At 38.9% G+C, this 24,874-nt stretch overlaps 1 protein-coding gene across 2 annotated transcripts in view; it reads left to right on the top strand.

Moving 5' to 3' along the window:
• lpar1 (lysophosphatidic acid receptor 1) overlaps positions 1-24,874 on the top strand; it is a 62,951-nt gene that overhangs the window by 23,733 nt on the left and 14,344 nt on the right. The window contains exon 3 of one of the 2 annotated variants that reach the window (XM_052117728.1): positions 16,827-23,971. The exons of the other annotated variant lie outside the window; for it this stretch is intronic. Coding sequence (XP_051973688.1) covers positions 16,827-17,128 — 302 coding nt within the window. The 3' untranslated portion in view covers positions 17,129-23,971. Of the gene's footprint in view, positions 1-16,826; positions 23,972-24,874 lie in introns of those variants that run through there. 2 annotated transcript variants of the gene reach the window in all.

A 24,874-nucleotide genomic window follows, 5' to 3' on the forward strand; every position in this document is an offset into this window, starting at 1 on the left:
CAAATTGAAAATAAAATAAAAAACCTCTGGATATTGCCAAACGTGATCATTAAACAGCAGAAGGATGTAATTAAATTGAATAATATTCAGTCACATGCGCTGCACGCTACAGAAAGAACAAGAGGTGCCGCTCTGTCATCTGTTTCACAAACACCCACACACACACACGGGTGCACGCATGCGCACACACTCATACAAACTCAACACATGCTACTGGTTCTTCATTTTCATGCAGTTTGTTTAGAGATTCCTAAAACAAGGTTTATCCCAGCACTAATGGGAATCTTGATATAACTAACCCGAAAAACAGGAAGAACTCAAAGGTCTTTCAAAATAAAAGTCCCACTAACATGAAAGCTCTATTCAAATGGAAGACAGAAAAATGTAACTACTGTATGAAGGGTTAGGTATGTAATATTCAAAAAGTTACAATTATATAATATTATATAATATTAAATGGTTGTTTTAATATTATTATTATAATCTGTACGCAATATCACAAATTCAAGTGTTTTATCAGCATGTTGTGATTCAGCCATAACAGTCTTGTGCCACAGGTGATCAGATTGTTTTTTCATTAATGTTTACATAAATACTGTGAAGCTCTGTTGTGCAGTATTTTATTTTACCAAAAATAAAATTGCAATTAAAAATAATAATAATATATATATATATATATATATATATATATATATATATATATATATATATATATATATATATATATATATATCGTTTTATTTTATTATTTTATTAAAGCTGTATGTATCAATTTGATTAAACACCATTTGATCATGACATTTAATTAAAACAATTAACATGGTATACAGAAAAATGTAAATGGAAAACGCATAATTTGTATCTGTGAGACTTTATGCAGTTCTTTCAATCAAGTCATTTTCTGTGTATTTTCATAAAAAATCTGAGGCTTTTTATTTGTTGATTATAGTATCAATTTAGTATTGATTCCGAGGTACCAGGGCAGGTATCGTACCAAAGCCAACATTTTGGTTTCAGAGCTACCCTATAGCAGTCTTATAAATGTCAGAATTATGACATTTCATAATTTTGATTAAAATGTTTAAATAAGAACCTTTATTAAGCATTTATAACATGTAAGTATAAATTCTCTCTCTATTTGGCAAGTATTTTATGAAAGTCCCCTTTTTTATTAATGTTGTTATAATGGCACATAAATGATTTATAATGCATTTGAAAATGTGTTATTGGTCATTAATGTACCCTTTTATTAACCCTTTACAAAGGGAACCTTGATTTAATGTTTAGTACAGTACATGCCCATTGTTAAGTTACTGTGTAATGCACCAAAATCTTCCCACACTGTGTTACATATAACTTCCACAACCTAAGATGATATCAGTTTTGTGTTTTGTCAAATACATGACTCATTCATTGTTGAGGGTTCCTCAATGGTGGATAAAGTATGTTTGAAAAACAGTGATAATGAAATCATTGGATCTTTTTCCATTCTGCTCATCAAGAAAAGCAGACAACAGGACTCATGTGGTGTAAAATGGCTGGATGTTTCATACTGTGTAAATTTTTGCCAATCATGCCTTCCCTTATCAGCATTATTGGATGTATCACATGACTAATGCAGTTTTGCTTACGTGATAAAAAAGATAGTTTTGGAAAAAGCTTGAATTTAAGTGAATGTTTCTCTTTTATAGGCAGTGACCTCGCTGAGTGTCTAGCTCAGAAATAAAAACAGAGATATGATAAGCTGACCATTGCATTTCCAATCTTCAGTCATCTTTTAGGCAAAGACATTTTGCTGAGTTTACCAGCATCATACTTGTGAATTCCAGAAACTTCCAAATGCACAGTTACTGAGAATTATAAAGACTTTAATCCAAGAAGCAGCTTCAAGGAAAGCAGTTTTTCCAAGAAAATGTTTGAATAGTTATGGGAGTATATCCTGCATATCTTTTTGTCAGCCATCTGATAAAATAAAGCTAAATCAGATTGCTTTGTAGTTATAAACAGAGTTTCAGTAGGGTTTTAGTTGAAGCATTACAGTGTTGACATTTCAATTTTGTTTTTATATTTCTTTTATTTCCGAATTGTGATTTCAGTTTAGTTTTGTTTTTGTTTACTTTGACCCTTAAGAACAGGGCTTGAGTTGAGAGGGGATGCCATCCCCCTTGTTGCAATAAATACCCCAAAAGCATCCCCCTTGTTAAACCACCATCCCCCATTTAGATCAGTTGTGTCATGTATTACTTAGAACTAATCATGCAAGTAAAATATGACATTTTCTACATTTGATAAACAACAGATTTTAAATAAGGGCGATTAGCCAGTCAGAATTTGATTTCGACATTTGTAAGGTTGCCAAGTTTCTATAGGTGAAATCCCACAATTAGATATTTACACTTGAACAGTTTGGAAATATTCTGCCATGGTGTTTCTATAGTCACGCAATCTGACCATGAGCACGCTAGCTCACTCTTTCAGGGTTTCACCCATAAAACGCTTTTGAATGTAGAACAACTTTTTTACACCACTGGTTAAGCATCCTTCAGAGAAACAGCCCAAACTTCCTTTACTAGTTCAGATATTGGAGCAAAAAAACTTTGACAGTGGGTGAACGATCTAGAGATAAAACATTTTTTAGGATCTTAACTTGAATTCTTTATGTGAATTGCATTTTATTTTCATGTATACTAACGGTCAATGGAGTGATGCTCATTTTTGTCCAGATCTATTAAATTAAAAATACATAAAAAGGTAGCTCAACATGTAAAGACGCTGACTACCACACCTGGAGTCACAAGTTCAAATCCAGGGCATGCTGAGTGACTCCAGTCAGGCTTCCTAAGCAACCAGTTGGCCCGGTTGCGAGGGTGGGTAGAATCAAGTTGGGTTTACCTTCTCGTTGTGGCTTTAATATGGTTCTCGCTCTCAGTGGGGCACGTGGTGAGTTTTGCGTGGATGCCGCGGTGCATAGCGTGAAGCCTCCACATGTGCTAGTTCTCCGCAGTAACGTTACTGCTCTATAAGCCATATGATAAGATGCGTGGATTGACGGTCTCAGATGTGGAGGCAATTTAGATTCGTCCTCCGCCACCCGGATTGAGGGGAGTCACTACACCACCATGATGACTTAGAGTGTATTTGGAATTAGGCATGCCAAATTGGGGAGAAAATCATGTTTATGTTGTTTATGTTGACCATAAACCAATTAACAAAGCGGACAACTTTAGACCCTCAAGACTGAGCGTGAAGTTTTAAAAAACATCTGATATTGATTTTGACATTTTTATAAAAAGGCACATTTTGATCAAGTCATGTGGGTAACCCTGAGAAAACTTCTTGATATTCTTGACTCAGAAATATATACCTGGAAAAATGTGTTAAAAACTTATTTTGGAAATTAATGATGAGGTTGTTTTTACTCTCATGTATTCAAGGTGCAAAGGAAGTATTATTATACTTTTTATTTGATGGTTACACGACATCACAAATTTATTTATTTTGTAGAAAATGCTTTTTAGTTTTCAAAAATGTATGAAACCATTTCTGAGAATATGAAACAAGTGTTTTAAAATAGATTTTTAAAAGATTTTTAATTTTAACATCTTGGACAACCTTGTGACCCGTAAGTATTAGGCAAGGGTGCCAATATATTTGGCCACATCTGTATATTATACAAAATAATAATACAGATAATTAAAATGCATTACAATGTATGGCTTACTGCCCCCTGGAGAAAACAGGTGGTACTCCATAATTGAATTGCTCATATGGAAGAAATATTCCTTATTATGGTCCAGCAACATGATTAATTGCATTATTTTGTATGTAATTTTTATTTGAATAATCACACTGAATTAACGTGTTAAATCGACAGTCATAATTTAAAACATTAATCTCATAACAGTATTTATGCCACATCTGAGCAGCATTAAACAGTCTGTTAACTCTTCAGATGCAGTTAACTGATATAATTTAAATATGTAATGCTGTTAATTGCATTAAGGCCGTTTTCATGTTTAATGTAGTTTTTAAAGGTTTTAAATGTTATTATAAAATAGAATGTATATCTAAAAACTATGTTTGTGTAACACGCACAAGAAGAGATAGTCACAATGTCGGGTAAAACTGCTTTATTGGCAGAATGGCAAAAGTACAAAGGGGCAAATCCAGAGAAGCGTAGTCAAGGGGAGAGTTAGGTCGAAGCCGGGAGATCAGAATATAACAAAGGGGCAAATCCAAAGAAGCGTAGTAAAGGGAAGCGTAAGGTCGAAGCCGGGAAATCAGAATACACAGAGACAAAACAAGAGAGTAGTTTCAACAGGGGAAGCTAGCGAAAACACTAGAGCTGGCAAAGCGAAGGGGAAACTAAACAATAACCAACAACTGTGGGGAGAAAGGGCAGGGTATAAATAGGGGAAAAGAACAGTGCAGGTGAAACTAATATTCCGGTGATTGGGAGCGAGTGTGAGAGCTAGAGGGGGCGGGGTGAACTTGGGGAATAGAGTTCGTTACAGTACTTCCCCCTCTGCTGCGGACGGCTCCAGACGGCCGCGCTCGGTTGCGAGGAGCGCGACCCCTGGGAAGTGGTGCGGGACGATCGGGATGTTGGCGATGGTAATCAAGCTTGAGAGCTTGGTCCAACACATCCCTCGACTGCACCCATGACTGTTCCTCAGGTCCGTAGCCCTCCCAGTCTACCAGATACTGCAACTGGCCACCTCGACGTCTGGAGTCTAACAAGGCCCGGACTGTATATGCGGGCTGACCTCCAACATCGAGTGGTGGAGGGGGTGTCTGGGATGCAGTGGGTGGGAACATGGGGCTGTAAAACACAGGCTTAAGGAGGGAGACATGAAACACAGGACAGATTTTGTAACAGGGTGGCAACAGTAATTTATATGTGACAGGGTTAATTCTTTGCACAATTTTAAAAGGGCCGACGTACTTAGGGCTCAGCTTCTTGGACGGGAGACGAAGACGGATGTCTCGGGTCGATAACCACACCCGCTGGCCCGGATGGAATATAGGAGTGGGTCGGCGTTGGCGGACTGCCTTGGATTTCTGGGTCTGAGTGGAGCGTTGTACACGGTCATGGGTGGCTCTCCAGACCTGGGTGCACTTCCGGGCCCAGGCATCCACCGCCGGAACGTCACTGGGATCAGCCTCCCAAGGGAAAAGGGGTGGCTGATAGCCCAGGACGCATTGGAATGGGGTGAGGCGAGTCGAGGAGCTGACCAGGCTATTCTGGGCGTATTCGGCCCAAGGAAGGTAGGTGTGCCAGTTACCCTGGTTCTGGGCGCAGTAGGCTCTCAGGTATTTACCTATCTCCTGGTTGAGGCGCTCAGTCTGACCATTGGTTTGGGGGTGGTATCCCGAGGAGAAGTTTAACTGGATGCCTGGTCTGTCGCTGAAGGCTCGCCAGAATCGAGACGTGAATTGGGTCCCTCTATCAGACGTAATCTCCTCGGGGATGCCGAAGTTCCGGAAGACATGGTTGATCATAAGGTCGGCCAGTTGGGTTGCGTTGGGTAGTCCAGGTAGGGGAATCAAGCGGCACATCTTAGAAAACCTGTCTATCACCACTAGGATCTCCGTCCGACCGTCGGAGGGAGGTAAGTCAGTGATGAAGTCCATGGCGATGTGGGACCACGGCCGATCGGGTATGGGCAACGGTTGGAGGAGCCCAGCGGGAAGGTGACGAGGGGTTTTGGACTGGGCACAGACTGGACAGGAGAGGACGTAGTCATGGACGTCGTCCTTGAGCGAGGGCCACCAAAATGTCCTAGCGAGTAGCTCAGTGGAGCGGGTGATACCCGGATGGCCGGAACAAAGGGAAGTGTGGACCCACTGCATTAGCTGAGGGCGAATAATGGTGGGTACGTACATCTTGTTGGGGGGGGTTTGAGGAGGCGCGGGCTCGTTACCTTGCGCCTGTAGGATGGCTTCCGTCAATTCCCACCTAACAGGTGCTACGACGCACGATGTAGGGAGAATAGTCTCTGGCCCCGGGGGTTTTGAGCCGTAGCTGAAGAGCCGAGAGAGGGCGTCAGCCTTGGTGTTTTTGGAGCCTGGGCGAAAAGTGACAGAAAAGTTAAAACAGGTGAAGAACATGGCCCACCTGGCTTGTCTGGGGTTCAACCTCTTGGCTGAGCGAATGTACTCCAGGTTCTTGTGGTCGGTGAAGACAACGAAAGGGAACTTAGAACCCTCCAACCAGTGGCGCCATTCCTCTAGGGCTAGCTTAATGGCCAGCAACTCTCTATTCCCGACGTCATAGTTTTGTTCGGGGGAGGACAGTTTATGGGAGTAGAAGGCACAAGGGTACAGCTTAGCGGGAATCCCGTGTGGTTGTGAGAGTACCGCTCCCACCCCCACCTCAGAGGCGTCCACCTCTACCACAAACGGGAGAGTGGGATCGGGTTGCTGGAGAACAGGGGAAGTGGTAAAAGTGTCTTTTAGAGCTTGGAAGGCCTGCTGAACGGGAGTGCTCCATGTAAGGGACTTCGGGTTGCCTCGTGTCAGAGCAGTGAGGGGTGCGGCGATCTTACCGAAGTTCCGGATGAAGCGCCTGTAGTAGTTGGCGAAACCCAGAAACCATTGGAGCTCCTTCAGCGTCCTAGGTTCTGGCCAGGACAGGACTGCGGCAACCTTGTCGGTCTCCATCTTCATCGTCCCTGCAGACAAGACATAGCCCAGAAAGAAGACGGAGGAGCGGTGAAAGGCACACTTCTCTGCCTTAACAAACAAGTCATGCTCCCTGAGTCTCTGTAACACCCTCGAGACGTGGTTGGTGTGTTCCGAGAGTGTGGAGGAGTGAATTAAAAGATCGTCTATGTAGACGACGAGGAATTGGTCCAGCATGTCTCAGAAGATCTCGTTCATGAACGACTGAAACACTGAAGGGGAGTTAGCGAGGCCGTACGGCATCACCAAGTATTCGTAGTGCCCCCTGGTGGTGATGAACGCAGTCTTCCACTCGTCCCCCTTTCGAATGCGCACAAGGTTGTAAGCGCTCCTGAGGTCAAGCTTGGTGAAGATCTTGGCTTTGCTGACTTGCTCGAGGGCCGGCTGGATGAGGGGCAAGGGATAGGCGAACTTTACCGTGGCTTTATTCAAGGCACGGTAATCGATGCAGGGGCGAAGCCCGCCATCCTTCTTGTCTACGAAGAAGAAGCCCGACACTACTGGGGAGGTGGACGGTCGAATTATGCCGAGACAGAGCGCCTCGTCGATGTAGTCCTCCATGGCTTTGGTTTCAGGCAGCGTTAAGGGGTATACTCTGCTCTTAGGGAGTGGGGACCCCGGAAGAAGATCGATGGTGCAGTCCATGCTACGATGTGGAGGGAGATTAACCTGGGTTTTTTCGAACACATCCGCGTAAGATGAATATTCAGGGGGAATGGAGACCGGAGATTTCACTTCGGGGCTCTCTACGGAGGTGGAGAAGACAGGAAGGGAAATACAGTGGGACAGACAGTGGTCAGTCCAGCGCAACAGCTCCCCCGTGCGCCAGGAAATATGGGGGTCGTGGAGAGATAACCAGGGGAGACCCAAGACTACCGGGTCCCTAGGTGATCGAACAATAAAAAACTGAATAGTCTCCTTGTGGAACAAGCCTACTTGGAGGGACAATGGCATGGTTCTGGATGAAATGAATCCCGACCCGCGGGGTGCCCCATCCAAAGAATTACCCTTGAGAGGTGGCACAACGGGACTAAGTGGGATACTAAGTCTTTGGGCCAAGCCATCGTCCAAAAAATTCCCCGCTGCCCCGGAATCAACTAGGGCTGGGGTAGAAAAGGAGACATCATTTAGGGTCAAAATCACAGGGAGGCAGACTTGTTTCTGGGTAATGTTAAGAATGACGGACGTTCTAACCTGGCTTCTGAAGAGAGAAGGCTGAGGACAGGCCGGGCATGAGGCAATACGATGACCCAGTTTGCCACAGTACAGACAGAGGCTCTGTGTCAAACGTCTAGTGCGCTCTGCAGGGGTTAATGGAGCGCGACCGAGCTGCATGGGTTCCGGATTGGAAGAGCTTTCGAGAGGTGGGGGCGAGATGAGTTGGCACCCACCGTACGCTCTGAGATGACCGAGGAACTTCGATAAGCGCGATCGCGTAGGAGATTATCAACGGTAATGGAGAGTTGAATATAATCCTCCAGCGACAGTGATTCTCCTCTACAGGCTAGCTCCATCTGCAGTTGGCTACTCAAACCCAGACGGTAGACTGTTAGAAGAGCGGGGTCGCTCCACCCACTACCCGTGGCAAGGGTGCGGAAATCAAGTGCATAATCGCCGGCAGTGCGTGACACCTGTTTGAGAAACACGAGGCGGCTGCCCACATCTCTACCAGCTGCAGGGTGATCAAACACCACGGCAATCTGGTGACAGAATTGGTCGTATGAAGCAAGAAGTGGGCTATCGGCCGTCCACAACGCGGTGGCCCATTGTCGCGCTTTGCCAGTGAGGAGGGAAATCAAAAATGAATTCTCTCACTGTCGGAGCGTAAAAGGGGGTGATACTTCATATAGACAGTGCACTGCATTAAAAAGCCTTGGCAAGCGTCCGATGAGCCATCAAACCTCTCGGGAGGTTGAAAACTCACGGCGTTCAGAAATACGTTGGGAGCATCAGCGGGTTCAGGGACAGACACAGGTGGAACAGGGTTAAACTGATCAGAAAGAGCACGTACCGTCTGTAGTATCTCCTGTATCTGCTGCCCTTGGGTTGTGAGCGCTTGGTCATGTCTCCCAACCGTATATCCTTGGGCAGAAAGCGCCGCACAAATCCGCTCTAGCGAGCCTTGAAGGTTTTCCATGGGATCCATTGTGACTATATTTTGTGGGGTTGGTTATTATGTAACACGCACAAGAAGAGATAGTCACAATGTCGGGTAAAACTGCTTTATTGGCAGAATGGCAAAAGTACAAAGGGGCAAATCCAGAGAAGCGTAGTCAAGGGGAGCGTAAGGTCGAAGCCGGGAGATCAGAATATAACAAAGGGGCAAATCCAAAGAAGCGTAGTAAAGGGAAGCGTAAGGTCGAAGCCGGGAAATCAGAATACACAGAGACAAAACAAGAGAATAGTTTCAACAGGGGAAGCTAGCGAAAACACTAGAGCTGGCAAAGCGAAGGGGAAACTAAACAATAACCAACAACTGTGGGGAGAAAGGGCAGGGGAAAAGTATAAATAGGGGAAAAGAACAGTGCAGGTGAAACTAATATTCCGGTGATTGGGAGCGAGTGTGAGAGCTAGAGGGGGCGGGGTGAACTTGGGGAATAGAGTTTGTTACAGTTTGGTAGTGTTTGCATATTTATATTAGTTTTAGAGTCATGAAAATGTATTTAATTAGTTGAAGTTTTTTCTCAATTATGTGTAATTTGTTTTTCTATTTAAATTATGAAAATGCTTTTTAGTTTAGTTTTCATTAACAATAATATTCTGTAGTAGTACTAACCCATTGTCATGAAAAGTAATATTAAGTAATAATAGTAGAGATGGTGAAATTGTACAAGTTGGTTCCTACAAAAACCTACAATTTCTACTCTTATCATTCCCTGTCTTCTCAACTAGAGGTCCCAAGCTTACATTTTTAAAATTGTATTTGTTTTTTATCCTAGTGATAGAAATACATAAATGTAGATGAAAGAAAAAATATGAAATATTATAAATATTTACTGAGTAATCCACTATAGTGTTGTCACGGTACCAAGATGTTAGTAGTCAGTACCGATATCCAGCATAAATATGGTACATAGCATAAATATGCTAATATGACAATTTCCTATTGAATACACCCATTTAGCCTATTTAAAAAGTTACACGTAGCAGTGGAATCTGACACCAAGCAGTATTCAGCTCCGTTCATGCTTGGTGTCAGACTCCACTGCTACGAGTCACTGAAAGATGACAACAAAATACAGCCGGTGCCAGCCTGACATGACTTCAGTCTTGACTTCAGAGGATGAACTGATGCCAACTCCAACTGTAACTTCATGGATTACTTAATATGCCACTGCCTGAAACTTGAATTTAGGATGCACCCAACCGAACCTCACCGAAATGACCTGCAGGTTGAACTGCAATGCTTCTCATCATTAATCTCTGCCTGCGTCACCTTTGTCTATTGATGGACTACACTCTTGAAATGGAATACATAGACTATACCGACAATGCCAACAAAAGGCTTCATCAACCAACTAACAAAGGACAATGCAGCTATGTGAAATTCTGCATTTAATCCAGGATGGACTTCAAAGATATTAGTCATTAATCTTAAAGTAAAATAGATAGATAGATAGATAGACAGACAGACAGACAGACAGACAGACAGACAGACAGACAGATAGATCGGTTATTTTTCTCCAATAAACAACATCTTATGGAGTTTTGTGTTCCTTGCCTCAGTCGCCTTTTAACTTGCTCACTGGGGTTCTAAATATCATATTTAATCAAACTACACAATGATCACTCTAAGACTTTATAGATATTATAGTTAAATATTTTGTTAATGCATGATTTCCTGTAAAGCATGATTTCCAACAAACGATGTGTGTTGTGAAAAGCGCTAAACAAATAAAAATGACTTGAATTGTCTTGCTTTTATTATGACGTGTATTTTTTGCCTGAACCTTCACTTTCCGGAAAAACGGTTTGCAACACTTTTAAGTCACGTCTGAAATCTCATCTCTTTACACTGGCATTTGATTCTGACAAATTAAATGTAGGACACAGTTTTGGAGTGTTTGTATTTTCTATTTTAGATTACTGGTGTTTGTGTTTGAAATGTTATGTTTTAAATTGTATTACTGTGAAACACTTTGGTCAACTCTGTTGTTTTAAATGCTACATAAATAAAGTTGAGTTGAGAGATTAAAGTGTAAATGCTGTAATTTAATTATATAAATATATAGTTTACGTGTGCTGTATGGTTCACTGTAAATTAGTTCTCTGCTCTGTCACCTGATACAACGTGAATTATTCTCAATGACTGTGGAGCTTCCAGTGAATGAGCGGTCAGACTTATGCATTCATTCAAAGTACACATCTCTTCCACACTAATATTGAAGCCTTTAGCATTTAATAAATCACACTAGGACATCATGATTTTAATTTGAATAATTGTCCATTTCAGTGTAAGGAGTAACAGAGCACATGCTCAAAATTAGTGGTTTAAAGCTGTCGTGTCAGTCATACTCTGGAACCGGATTGAGTCGGTGCTCAGGACTGCAGAAACACTGGTATCGTTACATCTTTTATTTTAGAATCGACTTGGTACCAAAGTACCAGTACGTTTGGTATACATTAATCTACTTTTTTTGCAGAAGGGGGTAAAAATGGCAATTTTCATCTACGAATTTAGAGCAAAACCACAAACCAAAAAAATAACCTTAGAAGCATGGCATCATCATTATTTTATTTTTAAACAGAGATTAAAAAGTTCCTTTTAGTATTAATATCCTTTTAGATTATGGTTCAGAACAAACTTTCCTTTTGGTATTTTCATTTATATGGTCCTATATGGTTCAGTCCCAGATATATGGGGATCTCAATGTGGAAATTACCAATTTTCAACGGTCAAAAACCAATTGTGGGTCATTTTGTATAAAGCTGATACTTGTACTTAAATAGGAATGTCAAAAGAACAAATCATGTTGAATGGTTATTATTTAAATAAGCCAAGTCGGATGATATCTTACAATTTCTCCATCTTATACAAATTATTACGAGTTTTCATGTGACATTGTTGGTAGTACACAGTTATTTTTTAGATTGTCGTACATATTTCAATTGCATACAAGACCATAAAAACATCATTTTATATTTCAATTTGGCATATTTCTTGCATGTGTCAAGGAAAGGCGTAAAATACTCCCTCTTCAGACCCAACATTCATACAACTCTTGCAGTGTTCCTCTGAACACCCCATTCATTGTGCCTGTTGGTGTTAATAAGCCTTAACGGAAGTCATAAATTGAAATCCTGCTCTAAGATGAAGTAAAGCTTTGAGCAGCTGCCAAATGAAATGCTTACTCAGCTTGAAAGTGGAATAGAACTTTTATGAATGGTGGAGTCTTTACAAACCTTTTTGCTCCTAACCAATACCCTAACTCAGATTTGGCTTGTTTTACAGAACGTACTGTAGGCTACAATACCAGCATCACTGAATAAATAATACGCTATACTTAAACTTTTTCAAATGTAAAATGTGTCATTTCTGCATAATTTCTCTTTGGTTTTCTTTAAATGTCTGAGAAATATTGAGAGGACTACTTACCCCAAACGCATAATGCACAGAGAAGAGTTGTCTATCAAACTAATTGCTATTACATGAAACACAATTTAGAATATTGTTCATCTAATTCTTTTATCTAGCTGTAAGCTGATATACGTGATGAGGTATCATGTCAGGATAATGCCACTTGCAGAATCCTTCATTGACTAAATTAAATCAGACTTGTTTTTTGTTTTGTTTTTTGAAGCATTATATCTCAGTTTATGTAATTATAAATTACATCATATACCAGATAAATTAGATTATATAAATATTATTCCATAATCTAGTAAAAATGCTTCCGGCCCAAAACTTGAAAACATTATGCTACATAGACAGCTGGCCAGTAATAGTATCCTAGTGGTGTGATGCTTGCTTTGCAAAGTGACTTACTGCAATAACTTGCTGTACATCCGTATTTGTTCTTTATTTTTATTAGTATTAAATAATTTTAACTTTGATTCTAGTCTTGTTGACTCTAGGACTGTAATGGCGTCAGCATTAGGTTTGGAAATGCTATAGTGTTCAAGCTTGGCACTTGAAGTTTAGTCTTAGTATTTGACTTATATTTCTGCTGCCTTCTTTGGTATTTGCAGCATATACAATACATGACACTTTCATAAGTAAACCATTCAGTCATTGTAAGTCTTGGCCTGTGTAAGCCCAACAATATTTAATTTATGAAAGTGCTACACTTCTTGTCAATGTTTATGCAAAGAATTGTCAAATGATCTCAAACGAATGGGGTACAAATTAGGGGGTCATGTATGGGTATGGGTACTTATTCTAATAATTTGAAAAGATTTTCAAAGGATTTGTGTTTTTGTATTTTTTATTGAAATGTATTCATCAAACATTCAAGTCTTGCACATACTCGTAGCGCATGATTTTTGTCTTATTTTCTGGTTTATATATGTACACATCCTTAAAACATGAAAAATTACTTAGCAGAATGACATACGATTAGTGCTGTCAGTTGATTAAAATATTTAATCGTGATTAATCGCATGATTTTTCAGAGTTAATCATGATTAATCACAGACTTTCAAAAGCCTGAAATGTAACTAAATGTCAAAACACATTTAGTTCCTTCTCAGGAAAGGCAACAAAACAATATGCAAAAATTTTATAATGTTTTAATATTTTCCAAACAAAACATTCCAGTGAATAAATCAAAAAAATTGTATACCACTAAAATAGTTTTTTTTTATGTTAAATTTAACATTTCCTAAATTGGGGCAAAGTGGCAGGTTGTCTAACTGAAAGAACTAGTCCCCACAAGGTGCGTATTCGTTGCCATGCACATTAAATCTCTTAGAGCAACATGCAGGTTGAATTTATAACTGAATTAATACTTTATATTGTCTGCAGAGGTCTTTTAAAAACACATATGTAGAAATTACTAATGAAATCTCATTTGATGTAGAGATTTTGATGAAAATGTGCTAGGCTCTGGAATACGCCTTTCCCGCTATCAACGCGTCATATGACGTAGGGCGAGGCAAACAAAAGAGCTCGCGGTCAGCTCTCATTGTGGGTGTTGATGTTGTTAGAGCAGTAGTGAGAGACAGAAAGGTTTAGAGAAGCCATAATGGTAAATTATTGTGTTTGTGCTGGTTGCACGAATTCCAGCCTGTCAGGACATCGTGTCCATCATTTTCCTTCTAGAAAAAACAAGGCTTTTCGGTCTTGAGTGCGTTTTGTGCAGGTGAAGAGAGCAGACTTCACTGCCGCGTCTGTTACCACACACTCGGTCGTTTGTGGCGCACATTTCACTCCGGAGAATTATCGACCTGGAGATTTGTTGGAGTCTCGGATGGGATTTCGGAGTAAGGACCACGTGAGGCTGATTACTGATGCTGTTCCCTCGGTGCACTCGATGGAATCAAGTCCACCGTCAAAGTGTACACCGGATTTTGGCGCGGGCTGGACTGGAGGACAAAGTGCTAACGTTAGCAGACATTCTGTGCAACGAAAACGAGGACTTAGCAGAGTAAGTCTTACTTTTAATTATTTTAACTCTTAATTTGCTCATAATTATAGGCCTGTGGGCCATCATAGGCATGTTCGGCCACACCGGAGAACTCGGTTTCTTCATTCGCATCCATTGTAACCTGAGTTTGAACTTGACCAGACTCCCTCGCCCATCGTCACTTCCGGTTAGTGCTTTATAGACACGGAAGTTATTTTATCACAATTTATCTCAAAATATCGTTAATGGCTAAATATATATTACTCCAGTTCAGAAAATCTAGTTGTTTTATCATCAACATACACTATGCTATATAGGGGTGTCCAACCTGCATGTTGCTCTTTAAGCCCTCATCCTCCACAAAAATAACCAGCAGGCTATGGCAATCCACTTGGCTACACTTGTGAAGACGCATTAAGATGATTCATTTCAGGGTGTCAATGCACTGCTCAACCCCAGTGTCAAGCGCTGTTTTGATGTTCCGACTCCACATGAAAAGGACTGCAGAGAACGCCAGAGTTCAGAATGGCATAGTTACCATACTACTTTTACTTCTTCTGTAATACTTCTGTATGGCAGAAATAGTGAGAGGAGCCTAGTATGGTAGGCACTCCGAACACGGCCAATGCCTTGCTCTGCCTAATGATACTTTACCCAAATTGTCCAATAATCATTGGCTGACGCTGACTGCTGGGAAAACGTTGATACAACACTGATTCATATGAATGCGGTTACACGTGTGATGTTCAACAGACTTTCCACGGAAGAACTCTGGAAGAAAGCTAGCTTACCGCATCAATGTTATTGTGTATCGTGTTTGGCTTTTAGGTAGTAGTGAAGACTTGACGTGCTTCTTTCGTAATTAAATTCCGCCTCACAAAGGCCACAAAAGTACTTTATTTTTGTCAGAAGTCCCATCTGGGTTTGTTTTGTACAGAGGTTCTTTCTCCATCACTTGAACATTGGGATGGAATCACTTTAGTGTGTTTGTACGTCAGTGAAATTACCCCTGTACACATCTCAAAGGTTTCACCCTGTTCCAACCAGTATTTAGAACTTGCACGGAGCTGAATAAAATTACATAATCTAATGTGAAATCGGTTAATGGTTTAATGCATTAATTACTACAGCTTTACATAAGATGTTTTGTTTTGAGATACATTTAACAACATTTTGTTGGGTTTATGCTTAACACTTTTTGCCATTGGGTAAGGAAAATAAACCTTTTCCCTATATATTACGTTATATTTAGTTTTCTGTTTTTTTCTTATCACATTGGCACTTTTTTTTTTTTTTTGTCAAATTCTAGTTATAAGCATAAATCTTACTTAATTGTAAATATAATTGAAAACTAGACCAAATATATTGTCATTTTGATTCTTAAGTAAATTTATCATGTGTTTAGGTATTTTACTGATAAAAAAAAAAAGACAAAATACTCAAAAATAATTAGTTTTTGCAAGGAATGCCTTGGTTGTAGGTTCAAATGGAAAATTTATATCTGAATGCACTGTAGGTCTCATTGTACAACAGCATCTGCCAAATATATAATGTGAATGTGCGATATCAACAATTATTATTTTCTCAAATTTGCTCATTAATAATTTTATATTTTCTCTACTTAAAACTTTTTTCATCTTTTTTTCTTCTTCTTTGAGTGTTGTTGATACATTTCTGGGATTTTCCTCCTAGGAAAAATGATTCCACGCAAACCTTTGATTTAGCTGTCTGAGCTGTTTGTGTAAAAGAAGCTCTCAATGGTGCAGCCATTCTCACAACTTCTACTAAATCCAAAACAATGTGCCTTACATAAAGACAGACAAAAAATCATCTCTTCAATGTTCTGTTTATTTATAGAGACATTGATCTATGGTGAACAGTGTATTTAAAGTGGCATCAAGTTTTAGAATAAAGCAAACTAGCTTTTGGGTCCAGGGCCCTTTATGGAGGAAATTAAATCTTTGATGCACAAAAGTACCATAATCTCTTACTTCAAATGCAGACTCCAGCCCCATCTGTCTCAAGTGAGTTTGTTCAGAAAGAGCAAAACATGTGGCAAAGTCATGCTGAAAACAGCTTGCTGGAGTTTATCTAACTCCTGAGAGTATGCACATAACTTTCTAGTGATGTAAACCAGTCAAGAGCAGGAAGAGCAAGACTCGCAAATGTAGACTATTGCTGTCTTGCAAAATAACATCTGTCTCCAAAATGGTCCTTTTCAGTTCTGCTTTTTGTTTGTCAAAGTCATTTTGGGTTAGATTAAAAAAGAGTTACAAGGAGATATTTGGCACCAGAATTTTTTTTTACAGTGCTTGGTAGTTACGGATTACATTGGATTGCGTAATAAGATTACAATTACATTTGGATGTGATTACTTTTTAAAATGTGTGTAATCAGATTACAGTTACTTTACAATTGATTGTGTGATTAAATTTTTTATTACATTGCCAATCAGCCAATGGCAATAACCTCAAATATGTCCGATAGACCAAGCCAGATAGCACTACATATTTTTAAGATACAATTTCTTTATCTCAAATATTCACATGTTTCATGTATTTTTTATAATTTCTTTAGGTGCTTTCATTGTGTGCTGGACGCCTGGTTTGGTGCTTCTCTTATTGGATGTGGTCTGCTCTGAATGCAGTATCCTGACCTACGAGAAATTTTTCCTGCTTTTAGCGGAATTCAACTCTGCCATGAACCCAATAATATACTCCTACCGCGACAAAGAGATGAGCATCACATTCAAACAGATCCTGTGCTGCCAGCGACAGGAGAATGTGAACGGTACTGTAGAGGGTTCGGACCGGTCTGCGTCCTCCATCAACCACACTGTCCTAAGCGGAGCCCACCATAATGACCATTCGGTGGTCTGAGGTTCAACAGATGCCAGATTCTACATATTATAAGCAAGCAGTGACTGTGAAAGGCATTTACATTGGCAAAGACTTTATGGTTATAAAGTTTTCTGTGCTGTTTGTTTTTTTTTTTTGGTTCGTTTTTAATGTTTTGACATTATATTGAGCTATTTAAAGGCTAATCCAAGTAGCCAGTTTAACACAAATCTTATATGTTCGCATAATGCATTAGAGTGTTTGCCCTAGTTCATCCAAAAATGAAATTCATGTCAAATGTCATCATTTACTCACCGTCATGTTGTTCCAAACCTGTAATCAATGGAACACAAAAAGAGACGTTATACAGCAGTTCTGAGCTGCTATCTTCCATATAATAAAAGTGAATAGGGACTGGGTCTATTAATCTCCAAAAAAGACAAGAAAGCACCATTAAAGCATCATAAAAGTTGTCTGTATGAATTGTGTGCAACATTCCAACATTCCTAATCTGAAAAATCTTGCTTGACAGCCATTGAAACCATTCGCTTTTATTGTATGGAAAAGTGCAGCTTGGACATTGGGCTATATATAACTACTTATTTGTTCCATGGAAGAAAGAAAGTCATACAGAATTAATGACAGAATTTTCCATTTTGGGTGATTATGAAAAAAAAGATTATTTTGTCTAGTTGCAATTTTTGGCTAAATTGTTTTAAACCAATGAGTTGCATTGTTTTTCTTTATTGTACAGCAAGTGTTGAAGTAAAAGAGCTTGTTGACAAATCTAGTGAAACTATCCATTAGTTTGCACTAGAAACAAAGAGTGCACTTGTGGGACCACTGGGAAATAATTTAGGTGAACTATGCAAAATTCTTGATTATTTCTTTTTTCCTTTTTTTTGCATAGTTTATTTTGCACTGCAGATTCATCCTATGATACCATGCTTGAAAGCAAATACAATATTTGTATGTGTACAATATGTGCAGTGCAGCCTTCCTAGGATTGACCAAAAATAAAGACGGAACTATTGCTAATTATAACATGGCAGGGAGTCGTGCAAAATTCAACCACAGGTCAAAATTGTAACCCCCTTGGATGCCAATATGATCAAAAAGCTTGTTGTGTTATCCTACTGTAGCTGATTATGGTAATAATAACTAAATGGACATGAAATATTGATTTCAATGTAAATAATTTTATTACGTGAGAAGAAATGGAAACAAAATCAGGGACCAAAAATACATGGAATTAGTACAGCTCTGTAGAAAATAGCATAGGTGTAGATTTAGGTAGGGATGATAGGGACATGTCCCCACCAACTTCGGAAAATCGGAAATGTCCTGACCAACATCTGGACAATTTTACCACACAGAAAATACTTTAACTTTGAACTATGTTTTTAATTTCATTTTAACAACTATTAAAAGTCCTTAGTATTTATTAATGTGTAAATGATTGTCCTACCTCTTCTGAAACAGCTCATAAATGGTGTTGTCATGTGTCACCTGCTACTATTATCAGCGCTTTGCAGGATGCACAACTGCCCACTGTTGTTCATAAAAAACAACAATAATAATAATTTTCTGGATATTATAGGGGCAGATTTCCATTGGTTTCTTATGTCCAATCCTTGAAATTAATAGATTCAAGGTAATATTTAGACATTTTTACCAATATTTTGAATATTATCTTTACAATATGTCCCTACCAATTTCCAAACCAAACCTACGCCCTTGGAAAATAGGTTGCCTGCCACAAAAGTCAGTTATACCGTTTTAGCAATTATACAAAACATGCCTCGATTGACCAATCAGAATCAAGTATTCCAGAGCTCTATGCACTGTAATATAATATAGGTTTATTCCATGTCAAATCAAACAAATTTCAGGAACTTCCTCGGCTGAAATTACTTATTTTGTTAATAATTTTTCTGAAGAAAGATAAACATAAATTATGATGAAAGCCAAAACATTAAATGCCATGGATCAATATATATGGAGTTACCCATTATTTGTGGAGAGGGGTCAAAATGGCTATTTTCACTTTTGATTTTGGAGCAAAACTACAGGTCAAAAAATTACCTTAGAAAGGTGGCAGTGTCATTGTTGTATTTTTACACAGAGATGAATGGGTCTTTTACTCAGATTAGTTGACTTCAGCACCCCTTGTTTTAATATATGTCGATTGTGTGTTGTCATTTTTTTATTTTTTTTACATTTTTTATGTTGCAGCCTTATGCTAAAATGCTTTATTATTATTTTTCACATCAATCTACACTCCATACCCCATAATGACAAAGCAAAAACCAGATTTGTGATAACTTTGCAAATTTATTAAAAAGAAAAAACTGAAATATCACGTTGACATAAGTATTCAGACTCTTTGCAATGACTTGAAAGTTAGTTCAGGTGCATCCCATTTCTCTGGGTCATCTTTGGGATGATTCTAAACTTTGATTGGAGCCACCGGTGGAAAATTCAATTGATTGGACATGATTTGGGAAGGCACACACATGTCTATATAAGGTCCCACAGCTGAAAATGCATATCAGAACAAAAACCAAGCCATGCTCAGAGCTCAGAGACAGGACTGTGTCGAGGGACCGATCTGGGGAAGGCTAGAACTTTTTTTCGGCTGCATTGAAGGAGCACCGTGGCCTCCATAATTATTAAATGGAAGAAGCTGGGAACAACCAGGACTCTTCCTAGATCTGTCCACCCGGTCAAACTGAGCAGTTTGGGGAGAAGGGCCTTGATAAGAGAGGTGACCAAGAACCCAATAGTCACTCTGATTGAGCTCCAGAGATCATGTGTGGAGATGGGAGAAACTTGCAGAAGGACAACCATCACTGCAACACTCCACCGATCTGAGCTTTATGGCATCATTGCAACACTCAACCGATCTGGGCTTTATGGCAGAGTGGCCAGACGGAAGTCTCTCTTCAGAGCAAGACACATAACAAAGCACCTAAAGGACTCTAAGACTGGGAGAAAAATTATTCTCTGATTTGATGAAAGATTGAACTGTTGGGCCTCAATTACAAGAGTCATGCATTACCTGCACAATACCATCCCAACAGTGAAGCATGGTGGTTGTAGCATCATGCTGTGGGGGTGTTTTTCTGTAGCAGGGACTGGGGACTGGTCAGGGTTGAAGGAAAGCAGTAAAATACAGAGATATCCTTAATGAAAACCTGGTCCAGAGCGTGCAGGACCTCAGTCTGGGCTGAAGGTTCACCTTCCAACAGAACAATAACCCTAAGCACACAGCCAAGACAATGCAAGAATGGCTTAGGGACAACTCTGTTAATGTCCTTAAGTGGCTAAGCCAGAGCCCGAACTTGAACCCAATCGAACAACTCTGGAGAGACCTGGAAATGGCAGTCCAACTACGGTCCCCATCCAACCTTACAGAGCTTGAGAAGATCTGCAGAGAAGAATGGCAGAAAATCCCTAAATCCAGGAGTGCTTGTAAAAGCTTGTAAAAAAAGTACATTTAATTTCAAGCGCAAGTGATGTGTTGCTGCTAGCTTTAGCGTGTTAGCCAACCTCAGTTAACACTTGTATATTAATCTACATATTCACACAGCTTGGGGTGATGGTAAAGCATTCAACTCACATTTGTAAGGTGCTGTATCCGCTGAAGTTTAGCTAGCTGCTACATTCTTCAATATTTACAATTGTTTTGTCAGACCAGCAGTGCAGCCAGGTAACCCCGCCCCTTTCCGCTATTTACGGCAAGCCACGTGTGCTGAGTGCATGAATTGTCCAACATTCCACACTAACAATATTTTTTATGGTTGAAAAATTGCATCATCCGGGTCCTTAAATTACACTTCTTTATGCTGCATTTTCAGTGTAAATCTACTACTCGCACTTTTTACACTACAAAATGGTGTAGAATAGTGCAGAAGTGTGTGATTTGGAACGCACCTAAAGAAAAGGAAATATTTATATTGACCATTTGGTATTTTGGCTATATCATGTGATTTACAATTTTAAAGATATTCATTGACATGTGTTGATGGTTAATACTAAATTCACTGACAAGCTATATTTTAGAATTTCTCATTTCTTTTTGGGGGGAAATCTAATAGAATTCACCAAAAAGTTATTTCCGCAATGGAATAATTTAGGGGTCCTAAGGGGGTTGTAATTTAGAAGGTGGTTTGAATTTCACACAACAAGGGTCCTTAAATATTAGTTTGAGCTGGGTAGAGCTATACTTCAGTAACTTGATTCATAAGAAAATTGACAACACAATTTTAGTAACACTGTATTTAACAACTACCTTTTTTTCTTTTCTTTTTTTTTTTTACATTGATTGGTCCCGATTTAGACCTCGTATTTGAGGCTATTTTATTTTTGTACACATTTTGTATGTGTTTTCAGCCATTCTGAGTCAGTCTCTGATAATTTTTTCTAAAGTATTTAATGTGCATTGAAGACTACATGCCACTTTGCTAAAACACAGGACAATAGTAGAAATAGCATTGTTAAATTGAGAGTAGACGACAGATTATTTTAGTGACGTCCAATTTGGTCGACAAGAACCATGTTTTACATTGAACAAAATTTTAGCATAAAATTTTTTATTTTTACGTTCCTCGTTATATGTATCTCTGCATGGATCTTTCTGGTGTAATAAACAGAGGCGCAACAACGAGTTTCGTTCACTTTCACACAAAATCGTGAGTAAAATGACAGGTTAACAGATCATGAAACTGATGTTTCAATCTGCCCTTACAAAAAAATTATTGCCGCTCATTATTTTCACATGCAAATGAGCTTTTGATTCACTGCTAATGTTTGCCTGATTTTTGCAGCTCTTCGCTGGTAGTGGTAACCTCCGGCAAACCTTTGGCAACAATGGACATTTTGCCGCAAATTTGCAGCAAAGCTCATTTTCATGTGAAATATATAAAATTTTAGCAAAATTAGCACATTTGCATGAACTCAGTTTTTGTTAGGCCGTTCCTCTCACAATACATTAAAAACTTATGACATTGAAACACTTTTACTAAAATACCTTACTTAAAAGTCAATTAATTTTAACACTTGCATTACATAACCAACTACATTCAAGACCAGCAAAGCATGTGAGATGGCACGTGATCCGAACGTGTCATAAAAGTGCCACGAAATGACGTGGTTGCTTCAGCTATTGCATTTTTTGTCTCACAATTGCTTTTTATGACACTATCGTTTTGGTTAGGGAGGTCGGTTCTGTTCATTCAAAACTCCATAGAACATTAAGCCCAAAGTATATTTTGACGGCGAGCCTGTCAACGTATACCTGTCCGCACATACATAGGCGGTTGGTGCATTCGCGCTACGACTGCTATGAGTTTAGACCCATAAAGATGCCTTTATTGTCCTACAGAGTCAAGTTATACAAATGCAGGTATCTCCTGATCTCCTCTCAAATCTACTGTGTTTGTTTTTACCTTCATCTCCTGTTGTTTAGCAGCGATTACTTAATCTTACATACCGGTAAGCTTTTTCCTGACAACAAAGGCTCAGCTGTTAGTGTTGCCACCTTGTGGACCCATTAATTTGTGCAAATAATTCCAGGCACATGTGCATTCTGCGTGTTTACAGACACACTGTTAGAAAAATCGGGCTTTGCGAGTTCAGTGCTCGAGTACTATGCTGATGGTGAGATTTATGTCACACATCCCTGACCGAAGTATACTTTGGGCTTAAACCTTAAAAACATTTTTTTGGGACAACATTTACCTTGATTTTAGCGCTCCTCAGTGGACATTTCACCTTGAAACTGCAGCGATACGCGTAATAAACCACATAATTTCATTTTGCAAAAATGTTGCTAGTCACTTAATTTTCATGAGATCAGTCTGAATTTGGGGCTACGGAAATGACCGTTCATGAAAGTGGTGCAACATCTCTTGTGTCATGACCATAATCAAAATGTAATCATGTTGAAATATTTTCACAATTTTTTTATGGTTAAACATGACAGAAATGAAATGATCAGAGTCAGTCTGTACTCCATATACCAGTGTATGTGCGTATGTATATAATATGTGTATATATTCATATATGTTAATCAAAAAGGAATGCCTATTGTGTAAAGTTAAACATTTTGAACCATTGTATAGCTATTTTTCTTGTATAGCTTCTTAATTTCCTTTTATTTTATACTTTTTCTTAAAATCTAGTTTAAACTACATTTTTGGCCAAATGACTTTGTTCTGGAAGGACCCGTGTTTGTAAATGTAGTGCCACATACACTAGCCCCAATCATATTTGGCACTGAAGGCACACCTAAAAATCTATGAATGAAATACAAAATAGCAAGCCAAGTGGTATTTGTATTATATTATATTAAAGAAAGTTAGCACAACCACACTTTTAGCTAAAACTTTGTCATATATTAAATATTTAACAAAGCATATTGTGTGAACTTGTGGGAAACTGGCTCTAAGAAAAGCTCTATCATCATTTGTTTATTTTTTTAACATTGGGCTGATATTTGTTTCTTGTTCAATTAAATTCATACATTTTAAGTGTTGCTTAAGTGTCCAAAAGCTTTTTGAGGCCACTGTATCACAACAATGCTAGACATGCTACAATATCTGTGAAAGGAACATATGTATGGTCTGATGTTCAGATGAGGGAAATATTCTCAGGAAATGATCTTCTGTTTAAAACTTCAGAAATTGTTAATGACAGTATTGTTGTTTAAAAAGGTATTATGTTACTTCCCATTTGATGTTGCTAGAATATGAAGGTCCAAAATGAAGTTAGGATTTTTTTTTGGGGGGGGGGCCTGAGATGCTTACTTTTTTAAACCTATCAGTATTACAAACTGTCATAAAACAATAAATACTAACATTGTCATATGTTTTACAATGAAAATTTGAAGTTTGCATCTTATGTGGATTTTTTATGTTAATGTAACCTATGAAATCTCTTTAAGCTTTGTAAACTATGCAGCATATGTCCCAACATTGTTGTCAGTCTTACTCTGCTGCGAAAAGAAGGTTTGAAGTATCCAGAAAAGACAGCTATGCTTGACAAGTCATGGACCTTAGGTTCATACTAGTTTGAAAAATGTCAGTGTACTTCCTGTTATTTTCAAGAAATGTGACCACATTAAAAAAAACATTCTGTCCATAAACATAAAAAAATACTAACTGTTTCAAAAGTATAGCCACAAGACATAATATGCATGTTCACATGATAAAATCACTTACTAACCTTTTCTGTCCAAAGTTATTGCCAATTTGACAACTGTGTTGCAATGATGATATTATGTTAACAAACCCTGTAAACAGGACTGTAAAAATGATAACAATTTTGCAGTACTTGTTTTTTAAACAATTTTGCAGCTCAAATTATCCATAAGTTTTAACTATTGCTGTCAATTTAATGCGTTAATTCGGTGCAATTCATTATTTTTTACAAATATTGCGCTTAATCATGTCTCCAGACCATAATAAAGAAGATTCCTGAGCAATTCAAGCTTGCAGTACCACCAGTTTTCTCCAGGGGGCAGTAAGCGAAACTTCAACTGAGAATAAACCAACACTTCAGCCAAAAGCACAACACAAGGATGCGATCTTGTGTTCAAAACACAGCTTGATGGAGCACAAATCCGAAAGCAGGGATCTCAAGACATATTTTTCTAAGTATTATAATACATTTAACTTGACACACATCGAACTAAAAATAGTATGTTGCGACGCAACCAAAGTGAGAGGCTCCAAAAGTGTCTGTCTGATGCAGGTGTACACTGACGCATCCTTAGACAAGCCCTTA

Source organism: Xyrauchen texanus, chromosome 44, assembly GCF_025860055.1.
Source record: "Xyrauchen texanus isolate HMW12.3.18 chromosome 44, RBS_HiC_50CHRs, whole genome shotgun sequence".
NCBI lineage: Eukaryota > Metazoa > Chordata > Actinopteri > Cypriniformes > Catostomidae > Xyrauchen > Xyrauchen texanus.